The 21608-nt window shown below is 33.0% G+C and overlaps 1 protein-coding gene and 1 long non-coding RNA gene across 2 annotated transcripts in view; one reads left to right on the top strand and one right to left on the bottom strand.

Moving 5' to 3' along the window:
* LOC111085531 overlaps positions 1-1881 on the bottom strand; it is a 5780-nt gene extending 3899 nt beyond the window's left edge. The window contains exon 1 of the long non-coding RNA XR_002610353.1: positions 1864-1881. This is a non-coding gene — a long non-coding RNA (uncharacterized LOC111085531). The remainder of the gene's footprint in view (positions 1-1863) is intronic.
* Positions 1-8935, top strand: part of LOC106458339 (aquaporin AQPAe.a-like) — a 17026-nt gene extending 8091 nt beyond the window's left edge. Inside the window, exons 2-3 of the mRNA XM_013917848.2 lie at positions 5439-5519; positions 8325-8935. Coding sequence (XP_013773302.1) covers positions 5439-5519; positions 8325-8492 — 249 coding nt within the window. The 3' untranslated portion in view covers positions 8493-8935. The remainder of the gene's footprint in view (positions 1-5438; positions 5520-8324) is intronic.
* Positions 8936-21608: the final 12673 nt, after the last annotated feature.

The following is a 21608-nucleotide window of genomic DNA, read 5'->3' as shown; positions in this document are numbered from 1 at the left end:
TAATTCACGGAACATTAAGTCGACTAACAATTCATACCCAAGGCACACCTGCGGTTCCAAAAGCTGTAATAGTGGCGTGTAAGAAACACTGGGGATTCTGAATTATATATTACCAAACACAGAGACTAGCGGTCCAATCAAGTTACCTCTAGTTCAGAAATGTAAAAGAACAAAAAAGGGCCTTTTATTAGTTTGTGGGGGGGGGGATATAAAAGGACAAAAACTTGAATTGATAAGCCTTAATCTGAGTGTTTATTGGAGTTCAATGCTTTCTACTCATAGGCTAATGAACTGTGACGTGCTGATAGAACCCCAGTAAATACTTTGAACTGAAAAACGTATCTCTGAAAATGTAATATCTAATGTCAACAAAAAGAGAGAATGTGGTAAACATGTAAAGTTGTTTAACTTGACAAAGTCATGGACTCATAAGTAGTTTGGTACATAAATACTTTAGAAAAATGGGCCAAAAATCCGATGGGATCCATATCGGTAATTTTAGGATTAAACCAATATGTTCAGTCAGTAGCTTTATCGTGTGTGTCCATAGTTATAAACAGCAGTTAATCATACGATACTGAACTGAAAGTTTGAAACTGTGTGTTGGTTCAGTAAATAATTTGATTATATATAATAAACAATTCAACAATACCAATTTATCAATAAAAGTGTGGTCTCACCCAGAAATATATCTGTTTATAGATGTTTACTTACTATCAGTACCTAATGGAACTTCAAAACCACAATATTATTAAGAGGTACGTGTATATCTACCTCAACTGCGTATCTTCTACAACCTTATCTACCGTACATTTCAAAAAGTGGATTTTACTTGTATGATTATCATAGTTGTATAGTTAATAACGGCAATAAAAACATGTTACTTGTTAAACAATCCACTCGCGTGATTACGGGAAGTGTTGAAACAAAACTTCATTACAGATTTTCTTCTTATTTCTTATTATCATTTAACAGAAAACTGAATTCACTATTTTCTAATCAAGCGAATGGAGGCGATGGTTGAGTCATGTCACACTCCAAGAAATAAATTACAAGCGAGAAAGGATAAAAAACTAATTATACCCATTCTGAATCTCCCAAATCCTACTGATTAAGGATAATTTTTTTTACATTGAAATGATGTACTGTTAATCATTAAAATACAATTTCAAGCAGAATGAATAGAAAAGAAGTACTTTATGAGTTGTCTTAGGCTTTATTATTTGTCTGTATTCGCCAGTTGATCGGTCAATTACAAGTGAAAGCACACGAATATACGCATATAAATATCTGAGAAGGCAAGTTTAAACCGGTCTGAGTGAGATTTATCCTGCTGAGCCTACATACTAGGCTAATATAATTTGAAACCAACTTTCTCAAAGCGTGGGAGTGAGAAGATAATAATTATTTTAACAACCAATATGTATAAAAGGTCACTAAATAGACACTTATATAGAATAATATTACTACAATCGAATGAGACTTATCAGCATGCAATTATGAGTTTTAACGAAGCTTGTTTTTTCCGCAAACCAATAATACATAATTGCTTCGTATACTTATTCTTTTGTAACTTTAAGGTAGCCAAAGGAGGCAGATTTAAAAGTCTGATAAGTTAATAAGTATGTATATTTTCATAAATAGAAATACAGTTTTATGCGGACATTACTGGTCTAGGTCACTTGAATTTACTTCTTATACTTCCAGGAACTTTAAAATTCTGCTTCAGAAAGTTTTATTCTGTTAAGTTCCGAAAGACTGTAAACAAAAAATTATCATCTTTAAATCCTCAATGAAATTTAGTCGCCAGTTTATACCGTTGTTTGAAAAAAAAAAATCCGCATTAAACATTACAGTAAATACATATATATATATTTTAAAACTTCTCATCGATTTCCAGCAGATAGCATGAATAAATGTCGTTCCATTCCCTTTAGTGAAAATGTGCTGAAAATATTAAGTTTGTAAACAACACGATTAGAAAAACAAAGCAAAATCATGTTTGTCAACTAACATCAATGCACTAACTTTTGGAAATATATTTTCCAAACGAAATCCATTTACCACGACATTATGTGTGGCTCAAACGTTAGGACTCTTAAGGGAGCATGATCATTAAAGAGTAGATTTATAAATCTTCAACTAGTTTAGCCCTCCAGTGGCACAGCGGTATGTCTGCGGACTTACAACGCTACAAACCAGGTTTCAATATCCATGGTGGGCAGACCACAGATAGTCCATTCTGTAGCCTTGTGCTTAACTTCAAACAAACAAACCAATTATTTTGCAAAAACGCTTCGTAGACTTAATAAAACTTAACTTGTATAAAAACAATTTAATGATTTGTTTCAGTAATTTTTCTGTTCTTGTGTACGAAAGTTAGTGCTGTTTCTGTGGGGATTTTGTGAGATTGACCAATAGCTGTTTCTTGAGTATGTGATTAATCTGAAAATTCTAAACAATTAAGTATTTATATATTCTAAGGTTATTTAAAAAATTATGACTTGTTTACCAAATAAGCAATATGACTTTATTGTTTCTTTTCCTTTCAAGAGGCTCCCCAGTGGCACAGTGGTATGTCTGCGGACTTACAACGGTAGAAACCGGTTTTCGATACCCGTGGTGGGCAGAGCACAGATAACCCACTGTGTAGCTTTGTGCTTAACTACAAACAAACAAATAAACAAACCTTTCAAGAGCGCCGCCAGTGGCACAGCGGTATGTGTGCGGACTTACAACGCTAGAAATAGGGTTTCGATACCCGTGGTGGGCAGAGCACAGATAGCCCATTGTGTAGCTTTGTGCTTAACTCTAAACAAACAAACAACCCTTTCAAGAACACTATACTCTCTAAGATTCTCAGAAAACATTGGCTCAAATCGATCTTCAAATTGAAAAAAAAAAAGTCGAATTATGAACAGTTGTTAAGTCATCGATACTGGACGATAGATAATTATTTCATGAAAATGGTATTGTGTATAGTCTTGTAAAAAGCTGAATTTCTGAATGTAATCTTCTGCAAAAAAAAAAGAAGTGGATTGTTTGTAATACAAATGATTATATGAACAGTTACAACACATGCTTATACAACGTTATTTATTCTTAGTGGTAAGGATTAATATCAATAAAGGTTTCGCATTGTTTACGTTACTAAACGCATATCCCATTATCTCAATATGCAACTCTAATTTTCAGTGCCTGAAGGTGTTCATAACGTCATACAGTCTGATTTACTTTGGGATTATCTCAGAGATGTATTGAAGGTGAAACATTCTAGATGAAAGCAACAGATTAATCCTTTATATTAGGATGTCAAAGTTTCAGTAGCTTTCTCGAGTTCAGTAAAGGTCCGATATATGATGGTTTTATGCTCTAAATAAATGATATGTACCTTTGAGGCTTTGTAATGCACTACTAAATATTGATCAGTTACAAGAAATATAAACATTATCTGTTATATCAAAAGTACAAGTATGTGTTTAGTAGGTAAGACTGAAAAAAACTGCCACGTAACTTTCTAAGAAAGCGTTTTTTTTTTTTTTTCTTTTATGATTATATATTTCTAGAGGGGGCTTTAATTGAAGAGTGAGAGATTATCATCGTTTGAAGATTTAAGAAAGTTGGTTCTTTTCTATGCTTGGTTAGCTTCTGTTAATTGAAACTTATGGTATAACTATTCTGAAGTTTAAAACAAAGCTCATTATGTTGTCAAATGTTTTACACCAAATATCTCCAACATTGATGTTCAGTATGTATTGTAACGATACAAGGATTAATGCCAATAGGTCGTACAGCTTTTTTGTCCACCACTGTTAGTGTTCAGTGTGATAACCCTGATTATGCACTATTGCTTTGAAACGTAATTTCCACTGCAAGAAGTTTTTGCGCAGTACACTGACGTTATTATTGTTCTTCCCCTTTGCATGTCTTCTTAGGTCCATCAACCATGTGCAGAAGATGTTCTGATGGCCAATTTTCCAAAGTCCATCAAACATGTTCTGATGGTCCATTTTCTAAAGTCCATCAACCATGTGCAGAAGATATTCTGATGGCCCATTTTATAAAGTCTATCAACCATGTGTAGAAGATATTCTGATGGCCCATTTACGCACCTAAAAACAGAAGTCAATGGGCGATGTCTGTTAATGGCATAGCGTTTGTACTTGCATCTTGATCTGTTGAATTCGAGATGCAATGGATGCTAGACGGAGCCATACCTTATTGAATTAAATCTAAACAAAGATGATATTTCCTGGCGATATTGCCCCCAAGTGGCATAACGGTAAGATTGACAGCTTATAACGCTAAAAAACAGGTTTCGTTACCCGTGGTGGGCACAGTACAGATAGTCCATTACGTAGCTTTATGCATAATTACAAACAAACAAAATCCTCGCGGTATAATGGTGCCAGCACGTTAGCCTAACAATACGCAATATTAAGTCGGGCATTTTTCTAAACTCTTCGGCGCATTGCCGTGACTTTTTCCTGTCCTTAATTATTTTTGTGACGTATGCTTTAATTTTATATTGCTGACCCACTCCCCTGAAAATAAATAAAATTCCAGTTGTTCGTTGATGTCACATAACATTCATGCGTCGCTACTGATTCATGACCGTCGTAGAATAGATCTTACGCAAGAAGAATGCCTTTCTAACGAAGTCTAAAATTAGATCGTGACTCGACTTCTTTCAAACACCTCTTGAGTGATCAAAATATGGATCATAAAGTGAAGCCATTTTTAACGTAGTAGTCTTTTAACCTATCCTTTTAAAACTTAATACCAATTACTTTCCCAAAGTTAATATTTCTGATCCTTAAGTCGTTTCGTTTATTTTATCTGTTATTATTAATTCTGCTGTTACTGGTATAAGCAAGAGTAACTCTTAACAATCATATCTGAACTGACAGTGAACAGCGAGCTGTTAGTATTCATCTATATATGTAGTCATTCTTAGTTATGGTAATTACCGTAGGTGACTCTTTTTTATATATTAAACAATGTATATTCGACATTATATATTTAGCATAACATATATTATTTGTTTAGTGTAGCCTCATGGTTAGCGTATTCAGACTGTTTATCTGAAAGTTTGTGGTTCGAGGTTCGTTATCTCAAATAACGCACTCTACTTTGGGGGCCGTGGGTGCGCTATAAGTATGTGTGTCGGTGAAATCTCACAAATCGGTCAGTCAAAAATAGCCCAGAAGATGGCAGTGGGTATTGTTGAATAGCTGTCTCCCTATAATGACCAGTTTAAAATTAGGGACAGCTATGCGCAGTTAGCTCTTTTTGTAGCTTTGTGCGAATATTCTGAATTAAATAAACAAATTTTTTGTTCTGTCCATCATTTAGTTATTTGATATACAAACTGTTTTACATAGCCCCGCTCTATCTATCAAACTACATCAACCAAATTACCTTTGGTATTTTCACAGATTAAGTACACCGGTTCTAGCATGAACACAGCGAGGTCCTTTGGTCCTGCAGTGGCGGCTGGCGTCTGGAAATATCATTGGGTGAGTAGAGAAATATTCGTGTAATTCACTTATTCCTTACACCTTGAGTTGTTGTATTCACTGATCGGTATCATAAACCGTGTTTCTATACATGCTAGCAGAGGCCCGCAATACTTTTGCGGTCAAATTATTATTTTTATTGTAATAGTACTTCTTTAAATACGGGATTTTTAGAATAGTACAAAGGATTCTAATCGCAGACTCCGAAATCTGAAGTCTACTTGTCTTAGGCCTAACATTAATTAAGCCTTTATTAAGTACGGCCTATATTCGATAAAGAGATAAGTTAACACTGTAACTTGTGTGAGTTTTTTTGCTTTAGTTTAGCCAGATAACTTTTACCGTACATTTTCAGAACAGACAAAAACTGAGTATTATTATAATAGATTATTTGTAATACTGCAGAGAGAAACAATAGTAAATTTCTTTCAAGGTTAATAACTTTGTTGATTAAACCACACATAGTCCTGTGTCTCAGGATCAAAAAGGATGGATATCAAAAACGCTAATCCCAAACTTGCCACTTGAACAAAAAGTATCACGAGAACACAAAGTTTGTAATATAACATCCATATATAATGTGTGGCAGGTTGTAAAGAAATATGGACCTTTTTACCTAAACTATTTAATACGTGTTTTATAATAAGTATTTCATGTTTTTGTTTTGTGTATGTTCACTAGTAACCAGTATAAATATCTTACAATTTGTTCCTCAATGATCAATTTTTGTAATAAAACTTTTATATAATTTACATAATCATCTTTGTTTATAGTTGACGTTGTTTACTTACTTATTAACGTTTGAATCTTCAATATTTTTATATTTATTGCTCCTTGATGTTATGATGTTTATATGGTAAAGCCTAGAACCAGTTTGGTTCTTAAAATACCACATTCGATAACCTACTTATTAAATAGGATTTTCTCATCAGAAAAGTAAGAAATTTTTGTAGAATTTGTCAGTTCTTCAAGGTGTATTTTTGTTTGCAGATTAGTCGAGCAGAATTTCACAATTTGTGAGCTTAACCTCACGTAATATTTTCTTCTTTCTTAAGTTGGAAATGTCAGTGTTTTTAATGGTTGAATAACACATGAGCATGGAAGTTCCGTGGTAAAAAGTTTGATTATCAAAAGGTTCTAGTCTAGACGAGCACATAAAATATACTAGTTATATCCAGTGAGAAATTCTTTCAATTTGTTATAACTAATTTCAGAGATCTAGCTGATTGCGAGAGTCTTAAGTTGGGTTTTATTCAACAAGTAACCATTAGTACTACCTTTTAAGCTTCGATAAGTTATTTATATTGCATAAAATAAGTAGAAACATTCAGCGTTTAAAAATTCACAATAATTTATTGTATAAGTTAAAAGTAGAATATACAATTAAAAATTCTACATGTTTCGGTGGAAAAAGTTCCACCATCTTCAAGAGACCAGCTGAAAAAAAAGTTAAAACTCAAACTTCAGTATTAAACCATAAACAAGATATGTCGCCTTGTACGTTTTAGTATCAAAGAATTTCCACAAATTAGCCGCTCTAGAGGGAAATAATTACCTTTGGTAAAGGAATTCATCTGGATTTAAGGATACTATAATCAGTTTATATTAACTGAGTATACTATAATTAATCAATTTTAACTGGGTATAGTACTTTATAACACTGTAGTCGATTTGAGCTATTTTCAGACAACTTAATGAAACACTGAATATGACAAAACGCCCATGATTTTTCTTCTATGCATTGCAATTTTACGTACATGCGCAGTAGATTTCTTCAGTGGCCATTTAGATTCATATCAAATTGCCTTGTTATCAAGGGACTGGTTGTTACTTAAAGCCAGATACAAAGTTTGTGGTAACCCTGTATATTGTATTTTACTGGTGTTTATAAAATCTAAAATTGGAAAAGTTTCAGACTCACAAATAGCGTATTTTTTAAAGCTCTTAAGACTATATTAATGATGCTGAATTAAATTCAGTTATAGCTTACCACAACCATATGGATATTTATAGAATTGATTTTATAGTACTAATAGTGAGAGATAATTTTATTTGTGAATTCTGTATACCATGAGTGGATTAAACTGTATGAAAGTTCGAGCCCGTGGGTCAAAACAAAATTGGATTTTTTTCGTCCTGAGTCATTTATTTCAAAACAAGAGAGAATCCTCAATAGCTGCGGCACTTGAAAAACTCTTTTAGGCAGGTTTAGAGTAAATTAATCTATGGGACTTTTTTTTCCCCCTTTTTATTAGCGTGAGACGCGCGTATACCCAATTCGATTTTATTAATCATCAGGATCTCTACCAGCCTACTCTCAAATTGAATTTCTTTTAGACAAGATTAGAGTAAATTAAGCTATGAAACCTTGGGCGTGGTCAAGTACATCAATCGAAAGGGTTTGACCTCCTGAGTCCAAAACTGTAATTAGATCTCAAATCGATCAAGATATGACTGAGCTATGAGCTAAAAGTTTGTACTTGATAAAAAAACTGAGCCATTTTGTGAGTCGTTATGCTGCGGCTAACAATTACTGCTCAATGATCACAAATCATATTTTCAGGTATTTATTACTTCTTAAACCACAGTTATATCGGGAAGTGAAATATGGAAGAAATTAAGTTATATATCACCACACTGGAAAAAAGAAAATAATGCAAACATTTCATTTTTCCCTGTATATTGAAAATTCTTAAGTCTTTATAATAAACGTATTTTATTTTATGATTTTTGAGATGTTTCGTTTCGTTTTTTCTGTCACTGTATTTGTTTTATTTTATTTTAAAGTCCAAAATTTACTTACAGGTTTACTGGCTAGGACCTATCTTAGGTGGCGTTATTGCCGGAATGGTCTATCAACATATTTTCTCTGCTTCACCACCAAAACTAGAAGAGCTAGAGAAGATACGACTTAAGAGCCTCCGCCGTTACGAGGAGAAAGAAGTTGTTGAAGACAGGACTTCATCTGTTTAAAACGTATCAAAGAGGAAGATCTTGTCAAAAACAAACTGAACAATATTCAAACAACACTGCCTTCCAAGAGTAGATCAAAGACATTTGAAGCCACCAAAGAACAACTCATTTAGCTTATTTTTAATGTTAAAAAACCTCTTTTTAAATGCAACATTATAATTTAATTCAATTCCAAGAAGAAATAATTTTAATCTCTAGTACTTTCAAATGGCGGGTATTTCTTCTTTAAGGGTTAGCAAATATAACCATGGTTAAGAACTTCTACTGTTTGGATGCATTAGGAATCAGATATTTTGTTTTTCTGCCAACTTTAATTCTTTGTGCTCTACAAAAGAGTTGTAAGTTGGAATTTATTGCAAACTGCTTAATAATGTAAAACCACTTACCTGTTATTTGGAAAATAAGATAAATGAATTTAAATAATGAATTTTGTTCAAATACACGAGTGCTAAAAAGAAGCATGAGTTCCGACAAGAACATTCTGTCATTGAGTTCAACTATTCTTACTATATGTGTTAGCATTCTCTTTTGTTGCCCCCTCTATCGGGAAAATACGTTATAAAAGTATAAATATAAGTAAAATATAGAAACACCACATTGTTAAAACTCAATTAAATCCAACTAATTCACAAGCGATATGTTTTACTTTGTTAACTCTTCGTTTTGAAGTGTCAAAAACAACAAGAAACTTATTTTCAATTTTTCATACAATTTATTATTATGACAATTTAGTAAGGGTTATAAAGAAACTATAGATACAACGTTGTTGTGCAGAAATGTTTATAGAGTTGTTGACGTGGGCAACCTAAATGAGCTTGTTCTAATGAAATGGTTCTCAAACAGTACAGAGCCACCCCACTACCATGGGAAGCGTGACCGTACTGTTTTGTTGTTGTTGTTGTTGTTTTGGAGTGGAGAAAGGCGTAGGAAAATGTTTCGTTTTTTTAAAAACTAAGACGATTGTTGTTATCATTGGCTGTATATATATATATGTGTGTGTGTGTTTATATTACGTTTAAATTATTTTAACATTTTTTGAGAGGGGACAAAATGTTACAGAGAAGTAAAGGGGGCGACACCTAAAAAGTTTGAAGAGCACTGTTCAGGCCTGTGAATTGAGACTCAGTGATAGATATTATATACGGAAGTGCGTCACTAGAAATGTTGCCCACATCAACAATTCCTATAAATAGTTTTATAAACTACACACAGAAACGACCGTAAGCTTGATTCTCAGGTTAAATCCTTGTCAATTATTGATATTTTTGATTATAAGCTTATTGTTGTCAAACGAGAGTCACGAAAACCACTCATTTAGGGATTACTAAGAATGCACTTCTCATAGAGCGAGATTTAAAGTATTACAACTAGAATTCCATCTCAAACGAAAATGGCAAAGTTTCATAATAATCATGTCTTTGTTTTGACTGCTGTAATTACACTCGTATTACCACTGTTAACAAATCAAGTAAATTAGTATTTCTGTTTTTAGTATAAAAAGAAAGAAAAAACGTAATGAAGAACATATACAGGGGCTAATACGTTTTATTAAAACACTTTTGAATATGTAAATCAGCAAGTCATATGACAAACAAACCTGATATAAATCCGTGTTGAAAAAGGCATATATCAAAACTATATTCTGACATTTATTGACATTCAAAGGTAGTGTGATGCCACCGATAATTTGTAGTCTTTTCCAACACAAGATATTCATATTTTCAGATCATAAACATTCATTTAGATTGTAGACTTAGAATTTCGAAGATGTGGATATTTCTTGTACGTAATGCCATTGAAAAACAAAGGAATGTGGAGCAACTGTGGACAATAGGACCATTCAAAAAGAGATTCGCTACGAGTAGTACGCTAATGGTAGTAAAGAAAGTGCGGCGTCTTGTAACAGGTGAAATTCCACAAACACAAAGACCAAATATATGGTGCATGCTTCAAAATGCATGTGATTATGTAGAAGAAACGTCGTGTATCAAAAAATTATCAGCCGTATGAAAATTATATAACTATTAAAGAAGACCATAGCAAACAGAATGTGAGCAACGTTTCACTAACATCAAATGAGGGGTGGGGGTAAATTACTCTAATATGTGTTTTTTTTTTAAAGAACTCGTATCGCATTTTTGACATCTGGTTGAGCGATAAGTCTGCTGACTTATAACGCTAAAAACTGGTTTCCAATATTCGCCGTGGGCAGAACACAGATAGCCATTTGTGTAGCTTTGTGCTTAAGAAGCTTAAAAACAAACAATAATATCATATTTTTATAGGACTTATTATTTTTATACTTAAGTCGTTTCGTTTTATAGTTAGCTCATTCTTATATCCTTTTTAATTGGTATTTTTATATATTTAAAATATATTTTTGTATGAAATATTATTTGGTATGATGTCCAGTTTTATCATAAATGAATTATAATAATTTACTTTTTTTTTCAATCTAATCTCTACAAAAACTCTCGCTTCAAGAAGACTCTCAATTATTTTGTTTCAAGCCAATACCTACAAAATATCAGTTTCAAGAAGACTCTCAGTTTTTTTGTTTTCTGTTTCTTCTTACGAGCCAATAACTACTAAATATCAGTTTCAAGAAGACTCTCAGTTATTTGTTTTCTGTTTCTTCATTCAAGCCAATAACTACAAAATACCAGTTTCAAGAAGACTCTCAGTTATTTTGTTTTCTGTTTCTTCATTCAAGCCAATAACTACAAAATACCAGTTTCAAGAAGACTCTCAATAATTTATTTTCTGTTTCTTCATTCAAGCCAATAACTACAAAATACCAGTCTCGAGAAGACTCTCAGTTATTTTGTTTTCTGTTTCTTCAGTCAAGCCAATAACTACAAAATACCAGTTACAACTTTCAAACCAAACATTTTAACACTTTTGGATAACCTGCTTCTATATCATATCACAAAGAGTAAATTGATTTTTAACTTCTTCTTCTTTACACAAGAGTGTGTTCAAAAACAGAAGTATAATGACTTTCCACCATTTTAATCAGCTATGACCCAGTTCCCATACCTGACGAAAGTTTTGGTCCTGTATAACTACACCAGTTCCTTTTATTTTTTTCTAGTTTTTCGTTGAGAAAATAATAGTTAGTATATTTACATTTGAAAACCATCTTGTTCTGTTTTTATTTAAAATTTGTTTAAGTTTTTTCCCCAAACTCTGGAAATCGGCAATGAAAGAACTTGCGACTTTCTTTGCATCTTCGTCTTGGGAGAAAGTTCAAGTGTAGTGTATAGCTCCCTCTACTATAGAAATATCACACACGAGCCGAATTTATCGAAGATTTGTTTTATGTTTAAAGATGTATTGTTTCTTATTTCTGTACTTTTTCTTTAGTTTGTATTTCATATTATATTATTCAAAATAAAGTATTTGATAATGCTATTGTTATTATTATATTTCCTTTATTTTTGTATATTAAAATGTTTAAAAAAAAGGCATAGCAAAAATGGTTTAGCGGAATGAACTGGAACGCCGTTACGATACTTATTTTGGTATCCGGCACTATTTGATAATAAAAATCTTTTGATGGCAAACAAAGTTCGCATTTGATCACACACACGCACATGTGAAAATGTATCAAAGAATATCGTCGTCGTGGCGTTGCCTCGTTCTAGGATGTTGCAACAGCAAACTCGTACTGCTGAGTATGAAACATTAGGTATTTTTGTCGATTCATTGTTTGTGTGTAATATTTTTCACAGATATGACGCAATTTACAATCCCTTTTGGGCTCGATAAACACCGAATGTGAAAGAAGCAAATAACTAAATAAACAATCTTATTCTTTTAAATATTCCAATGTACACCGTTGGCGAAGCAAGCAGCAAATCAATACTGAATACACTTCTCTCTCTCTCCCTCTCTCTTTTTTTTTCTCTGCAAAAGTGTATTGGGTAATTTTTATTTATGCTGTGTATTATAAACCCATGGCACAATATAATGATTAATTAGTTTTTCGATAGCAACATGGTGTTATGTATTGAGAATTTAAAAGCCGATTTAAATAATTTAAATTTTAATAGTTAAATCGTACCCTGGATTTAGAAATATGCCGATATTTTATTTAATTTACGCTATTTGCCAACAAGATTGACATACACCATCTTCGTTTTTCACACAAATACGTTTTAATATTTATACAACATTGCAATTTACAATAGCAACCTTTACGATTAATTATTACAAACAAAATTTCATAAGCAAAAATTTCACTAACTTACAAATAACCTAAAATCTTCTTCCTAGTTCAGAGTCTCCTTGATATCTAGCGAGTTAACTTGAAGTCGATCTACGTACAATTGCCGAGAAGCTAGCTAGCTTTGTCAGACACTGAATTGTTGGACCGTCGAAGTAAGATAATATTTTCATAAAACCACTAATGTCCGATGAGAATTCAGTAATACTGTTGGAAAGATACTAACGTTCGATTAGAATTCATTGACGTTCGAAATTTTTAATTGTTCCTGGTCAAATGTCGTATATTTTCCGGTTGATAAGGATTAGCAAAATCCCGGTTTAAAGCATACACGGTTATAACAGGCTCCTAGCAGACTTATTTCTATTCTCTCTTCTTTGGCCTTGGTCTTTTTATATGGGCGGGAAATGTCTTTCTAGAAAGTTCGGACAACAATACTAGCTATATTTAACTGGTTACGTAAGTGAATATATGGCCGATTCTTGCGTTCACAAATATTCTACAATCTTGGAGAATTGGCTGGAGTTTCGCCATACGTAACTAACATTGTAAGCTAGGAACGTTTTTAAATATAAACTTATTCCAAACAAACGTTGTCATTAAAATAAATACATTACAAATTCGTTATATGCAATACATATATGACACTATAAGTTACGCATATTTTAAAATACAAATTTAATCTAAACAATGTTCATATTAAAAAAATAAGTACATGACAATAAATTCGTTACAATGGATAAAATATTGCAAAAATATTTTACGAACAGAAACCATAGTTTTTCAATGTTACTAGTTTTTAACAATTTTTTTGGCTTTAATTTCTATTTCGTTAACTTGTTTTTTATTTTTGCGTTTTTGTTTCAGTTTTCGTGTATATTTTTCATTACCTTACAAAACAATGGTATAGGTACTTTATTTGTAGTTAATTTTTAACTGTTGTTGATATAATGTGTTCCGTCTCTTCCTTTTTTGGGGGTCGCGAACAAAACCTGTAAAAGACTTGCGTGTTTTATAAGACATTCCGATCACAAAAATTATCTTTCTCTCTCTTTTTGGGCAGGCGTGGCAGAGTGGTTAACGTGATCGTACTAGGCCTAATGCCATAAAAGCACGCTTCGCAATTTAGGCCGTGGTTGCGCTATAAAAGTGACGGTCAAATCCCACTTTTCGATCTGACAAGATTAGTCAAAGTGTTCACCGTAGGATCTATTAACTAGCTGCCTGTCTCTGTTTTTTTGTTTTTCATTACTTATGCACCTAACATTAACGTTCTTTAAACCTTAAAGAATAATAGAAAATAACTTACATTTCACCTTGAAGGCTAAGATAATTATACTCTCTCTCTCTCTCTCTCATGTTTAGAAATCTAACAAGCAAACATGTTTAACGGGAAAACCCCGCAAATTAAACTAAATTGTTGAGGTATTACAGATTTATTTCTTTGCTAAACAACGTTGTATTTCTTTGCTATTATCCATTTGAAATATTCTGATTTAATGACGAAGACCTTGAAGGTCTAGTGTATTATTAATGTATACTTCCTGAACAAATTTTAACCTAAATATTTGGTCCTTGAAAGAACTATCTTAAGCATTTCGTTTTTACAGAAATATTAAACAATGTAAAAGTTAATACAATTTTCAGAATTTAAACTTAAAACAGTTATTTTAGATATTACACAACATTATATGTCCTCAATCCTCAAAACACAAAAGAGCTCAGTCAGATTTCATTTATACAATGTTTTAGTTCAAGGTTCTGATGTTTACTTTCAAAAACTTTAACTTTTGAAATGTGGTGTCCAGTTTAAGACAGTGACCTCTGATTTAAAATGTTTGCAGTTCGTGAAAATATTTTTAAAAAATGTAAATATTTTCGACGTCTCATTTCATCCGTATTTAACCCGTTACTTTTTAGTATCATTAAATTTCAAGGACAGGTGTAGTTGTACAGAAGTATGTGTTTTCTTATAGCAAAGCCACATAGGGCTATCTGCTGTGTCCACCGAGGGGGATCGAACCCCTGATTTTAGCGTTATAAATCCGAAAAATTACCGCTGTCCCACCGGGGGACTAGTCGTATAGAATATGATAAGTCATGTAGGCTAAAGTTCAATTAAGCCTTCATTATTGTATAACTAAGACAGAATTAAATCAAATTGAATATATTTATCTTTATTGTATATTATAGACTTTATTAAATTACCAAATATCATGATTTACGAACTTTATATATATATATTGTTCTTTTTACGAGGGCAACATGACACACAAATGAGGATACGATGCGTCATTTTTTGTTCGCTGATTTTTGTGCCATTGCATTTTTTCATCTTTAATTTATCTATGAATATGATATAGTCAGATTTAACTATTTTCTGGCGTTTGACTTCGTCTAGCCAAACCTCTTGATAGGTGGCACTCAATCCTGTAATATCTTGTTTCAACCGTCTTGATCTCCCGTGATATCTGACAGCTCAATCCAATAATGCCTTATGCTAACAAATTAGGTCTTCCATGAAATCTGATAGCTCAATCTTATAATGCCTAATGCCAACAAAAGTCTCCCATGACATCTGCCAACTCAATTCTGTAATTCCTTGTGCCAACAAATTAGGTCTCCTGTGACATCTGGCTGCTCAATCACGTACTGCCTTTTTGTCAATCAGTCAGATCTCCCGTGACATCTGACAGTTCAATCCTGCAATGCCTAGTGCCAAACAATTACGTCTCTCATGGCACGTTACAGCTCAATTCTGTAGTGCCTTTTGCCAACTAGTTTAATACTCTCACATTGGATTTCATTCACGTGGAACTCTTCTTGAATTCCGTTTCCACAAAGTTAACACTCTAATATCTTATTTCATCCGGTTTGCCTCTTTTATATGTATTTTCCTTTTTCATTCTCGTTTTTTTCTTCTAACCCAATTTACTCTGTGTTTGGAAAATTACTTTATGCAGGTAGCGATATCCTATCATACTATTACACCAGCACAGGTTTGTTACGCACCCATCTCACATTTTCATACAGTTAAAATAATATCTATCACTCAAGAATCCGTAAATAGCAGCTTATCAGAGGCATGGGGAATTTCAACAACATTTCTTCATAAGATTCAAAATATTATTAATACAAAAACCATATTAATATTCATTTCTCAGAACGGAACACATTTTTTACAAATTATAAAACAAGATATATTGCTTTTGATTTTTCACTCCAAGAAAGGGATCAAGGTTTATAATCGTCGTCTGTACTACGTTTCCTTTACATTCACGGATGTCAGGTTTTATGTATGGGCCGGATTCTTTACAGTAGATATCTGTGACTTTTTGGCGATAAATTTCACAGTTAGTTATTACAGTTCCATCCAGAGCTTTAAATAATTGTCTCTTTTTCGTCAAAGTCCACACAGGCTGATTCAGTTACTTTAGAAAATAATTTGACAAGTCGAATTATTCTTCCTGCTCTATTATTACAGTACAGCCTGTGATAACTTCACTTCCAAATCACAAATTATTCTTCTCTACTCTGTTATTACAATACAATCTGTGATAATTTCACTTTAAAAATCGCCAATTTACACTTTTTGGCTAAACTCACAATCACACAGTCTAGATCTAATTATATCAAACTACATTTTTGACACGTATTTATACCTCGACAGAGGTCTAGAACGTTCCACACCTACTAGTTATTATGATGCAATAATATTCAATTAAAACAACGATAAAAACTCAGAAGGTTCTAGTAACATGACGCAATAATATAACAATCCCCAATTCATAACAATTGGATTACACAACGTATGGTTCGTAAACAGTTGCGTAAGCAAGCTTGCCATAAACTATCACTTCTAAAAATAACTGAATTTAACACTGGTGTTATATAAACTATCTAAGTCATAACTCTCGCATTAAATTTAAACTGAAATAGTCGTGTATATCTAACAACAGACAACACATATTAACACTAAGCTTTTCAAGCAAATGCACGATCCATTCTCTTTAAACCGTTGGCTGAATTCCACAGCATACTAGTCATAGTAGGCAAGGAAGTAATTGAATGCTTGCTAGTCATCTTCTTCCTGTACCTCATGAATTGTTGTCCATGTTTGGCAAGTTACAAAGTTTGTGTCAATGTTTCTATTTCATTTGTACTCTATACTCCTTATTACGTGAATTCTTCCACTAGGCTGGTAGATTAATTTTATAATGACGTTCATTTGTATTATTAACCTAACTAGTTTTGGGAAACTTAATTGCAGATACATAAAATATTACCATTTAAGACCAACAAGCAGATAAAACGTCAAGCTTCATGTACGGCATGTACGGTTTTCCATATTTCTGTCTATAAAATAATGCAAATGCTATCATATAATAAAAAGTTTCTAACTGGCTTAAGACAGCTAATGTTACACCTGTTTTTAACATTAGGATTAGCGATGGGGTCTGTATAAACTTTATCGGCGTTTTAAACACATTTTTTAGACAATGTATGTGAAATGTTGGTTATGTCAACCACGATATTCCAAAGCATTCAGGATCAACAGAAAAAAAATAGCACCTGAATATTAGCCCAATATCCTTGTTCACACAAAAGTCAATTCTACTGCCCAACAGAATGGTTGTTCTCCTTGTAATAAAGTTCAATGTCAACTTTGTAAGATTAGTAAAAGTACCAGCACCTTTTCTGAACAACATGAAAAACAAAAACAGTATTAGAAGCTATTCTCTTCCCAAACACGATATATCTGACACAGTGCAAAATCTGCAACCATCAATATGGTAGTGGACAAATTCTGACTTTCTTTAGAGAGTGGTTAGAGCGCTTTCCTAGCAATCTGCAGTTCGTGGGATCGAAACCATTCGCTAACACATGCTCGCCCTTTCTGCTGTGGAGGCGTTACAATGCGACAATTAATTCCACTATTTGCTGATAATGAAAAGCCCAAGAGTTGATAGCGGGTGGTGCTGATTGGCTGCCTTCACTTTAATGTATTACTTTAAAATTAGGCATAGCTAGTGCAGATAGCTCTTTAGCAGTATTGCCGAGAATTCAACAAACAAACAAGTAAACCCTTAGAGAACAGTTTAATAACCGCAAATCCTCTGTCAAGACCTTCCTGTTGCCTTACACTTTAGCCAATGATTTTCATTGGTGTTTAAACTGGATTTAAATCAAAAGCCGACAAAGCCGGTATTAAAGAACTTTGTCCTTTAATTGAAAGTGTTTCTGGAGAACCTTGGAAAAATTCAACATCACTATCGCTATCTCTTGTCACACCGAATAAGGTGATTTAACTGTGTAGGTAGGGTACGATTTTTTCGACGGTAACATAGCGTGGACCCGGCATGGCCAGGTGGTTAGGGCGCTCGACTCGCAATCTGAGGGTCGAGGTTCGAATCTCCGTCACATCAAACATGCTCGCCCTTTCAGTCGTGGGGGCGTTATAATGTGAGGGTCAGTCCCACCATTTGTTGTTAAAAGAGTAGCCCAAGAGTTGGCGGTGGATGATGATGACTAGCTAGCTGCCTTCTCTCTAGTCTTACACTGCTCAATTAGGAACGGCTAGCGCAGACAGCCCTCGTGTAGCTTTGCGCGAAATTCAAAACAAACAAACAAACAAAGGAAACATAGCGTGAACCGCGGAACCTCACATCCACAGTCCAGCACATTTATCTTTGAGCCACGCTCGGCACATTTTGTTTTGAAACGGATTTCTTTATTATTGCATTAATAAGATTTTAACTTTTATTACTTAATTAAAATTCTTTTTATCTCTGTGTTCTAATTTTTATTTTGTATCTATTATTTTATGTTCTTATATAATATACGCGAAACTCATATTCTTGTAAGCCGTTTATATTTTAAAACTACTATTTTCTTTCTTGCCTATTACACGCACACACATACACATGCAATACTATTTGATACTTTTGGTCCTTCTCTTAAAAACAGGCCAGTTGGTTAGGGCGCTTAACTCGCAATCTGGTTAATCCCACTATTCGTTTGTAAAAGAGTAGCCCAAGAGTTGGCGGTGGATGGTGATGACTAGCTGCTAAATTAGGGACGGCTAGCGCAGATATCCCTCGTGCAGTTTTGCGCAAAATTCAAAACCAAACTTAAAAAACAGTAATATCTCGCTTCCGGTATAAAGACTGATCAACATCCTTGCAATAATCATTTCCGTCCGCTCTCCGAAAATTCTCGCCTTATTGGAATTCTTTTCCGGTGGTTGCGGATCAGTGTCTTTGTTTATTACCAGGTCTGTAACACGCAAGTTACATAAAAAATATAAGCATAAAATACTACCAACAATACAATTGATTTTATCAAGTGAAATAATCCAGTTTTTGTTGCCAGTTCTTCGCACTAAGAGCCATAACAGGCAAAAAGATATATAATTACTGAATATAATGTCATACATGGGCCCTATCGGTAATGAAAGGCACAAAAAGGATTGATAACTTGAAGGTTGTTAACGCAAGTGAACATTAAGATATTTATACAAATTGATCACAGCATACAAATGGTAACTTCAAAGAGCTAACCTTCTGAGATTAAAAGAAGATTCCACGTGAAATATCTTAGACATATAAATGTCGCACTTTATCTTTTGTCTGTATATATATATATATATATATTATATTTATATATTAGTTCTCAAAAATGGCGAAGTTTCTGTCTCACATATTTAAATATAAAACGAGAAGTTAATATATTTACATTTAATTGGTTGATTGAAACTTTCTCCTTTGATGCAATATCAGTTTAATGTGGAAATATCTGGTTAGCTAGAATGTTTATCCAGTGTTTACACTTGTCGTTTATTTTGTCAAGGAGAATAATAAAAAAACTCAAGTTGTTTCGTAATTTGTCTTCAAAGCCTTATTCTTATAAAATCTCCTCATACAATAGCTTTTGCTAAATAAGTTTGTATTATTTCCTCATCCACTCTTCAACAAAACTAGAACTTGAAAACTACACACGAAAACCAAATAGTTTTATGGTTAAACCTACAAAATAAAAATGAATATATTTATACATACACATTACCAGATGTTGTAAATTTTTATTTTAATCACTATTTTTGATAACGATGTACAGTCTTTGCACCATCCATACACATACAAAGTCTATAACGCTTATTTTTAGATTCAAAAATTAATTTTCATTAAATAAAGAATTTGAAAGAGATAAAAAGTGCAAACCACATTGTAGGAGTTATTATAAAACTGGAAATTATCCAGTCGTTAATACATCACATACTCCAACAACAACGAAACAGATTAACCAATTCTGTCTGCCTAACTTGAAGATAGTTCGTCTTTAAGCTTTTTACTTTGTTTTCTGGCAGTTTAATCAACAGATGACAGTAAATTAAGATATCAATAAATATAAGAAAGTGGTCAAAACACTATTATTTACCTGTTTTATTATCGCCAAAATCTTAGAAGGCACCTAAAGAATATTTATATATGTATATATAAACATATGAGAAAAATAAAATCCACTGTTCAGACCTTGTACAAAACATACTAAAATGTATATTAGCAAACTGATGAATAATGTGTTCTACTTAATGATATATTATTCTCGAACAAAATTAATTAATATATATATATATAATGTTGTACATATTAATTTAGATATTTGTTTTCTAGACTGCTCTTGATGCAATATCTAGAAAGTCCATGAAATATTGTCTCTGTAGAATCTAGAAATTTCGTGCAATAGGTAGAAACAAGGGTACGGTATAAATATGAAAATCAGTGAAGCATTGCGTTAATTAGTTTATCATTTCAGTGTTTATTAGAACTTGAGAGGCGTTGTCTGCGATTCAATTAGTCAGAGAGTTAGTTTCCGTGTTTGTTATGGATCCATTAGCGAGAAAATTATGCAAGTAAGTTTGTTTGTGAATTAGGTATACATTAGTATCGCAGTTTCTACTAAACTTTGTTTGTGAAATTAGGCCTACCTATTAACGTAGCCTGCAGCAAACCTTATTGATGAAATGAATTAATTCATTATTGCTAAATGGGTAGAACCTTGGAATATTTTTATTCAAATAATCCAAAAAACCTCGCCCCCCAGTGGCACAGCGGTATGTCTGCGGACTTACAACGCTAGAAACCGGTTTCGATACCCGTGGTGGGCAGAGCACAGATAGCCCTTGTGTAGCTTTGTGCATAATTAAAAACAAACCAAAAAACCTGCCCAACGATAGAACACGTTAAAACAATAGAAATTTTTAAAAAATAATAACTCAAGTTATGAACACATTAAAAATAAATGCATGAATTTTGTCTATTAACAAGAAAGCGTGTTAATAAGTAAAGTTCCTTTTAGTAGTGCAAAACTACATTATAATAGTTTGTGTTATTTACTAATCAGCTCATGCCAATAGATATCTGACCTAGGTTTATCTAAGATAATCACCCTAAGATACCGATGTCGTCAAGTACTACTCTCAGTACACATTACTATCAAGTGTAATTCACTGATTAAAAATATGTTCTCTATTGTTGACTGATTTAATGTATTGATTATGAAAATGGCCAACTACGATGTTCCTATTTTCTTTTAATGCTTATGTCAATCTTGTGTATTATTTAAAGTTGAGGGAAGACAAAACACTGTTATTCAGCCTCCCCTTCAGTGGCTCAGCTGTAAGTTTGGAGGCTTATAACGCTAAAAACCGGGTTTTGAATTCCGTGGTGGGCACTGTAAATATAGCCCATAGTGTTATTTTGCGCTTAACAAAATATTGCTATCCACATGTGCTTCCATCTAGTGTCAAAGCATCTAAATAAGCAGTTGTATTATTATTATTTACTTGTTATTGTACACTGAGTGGTCACAAGTAAATAGAGACCTAA

The sequence above is a fragment of the Limulus polyphemus genome, unplaced genomic scaffold, assembly GCF_000517525.1.
Source record: "Limulus polyphemus unplaced genomic scaffold, Limulus_polyphemus-2.1.2 Scaffold448, whole genome shotgun sequence".
In the NCBI taxonomy this organism is placed as follows: domain Eukaryota; kingdom Metazoa; phylum Arthropoda; class Merostomata; order Xiphosura; family Limulidae; genus Limulus; species Limulus polyphemus.
The sequence above is the reverse complement of the archived record's forward strand: the minus strand, read 5'-3'. Positions and strand labels throughout refer to the sequence as shown.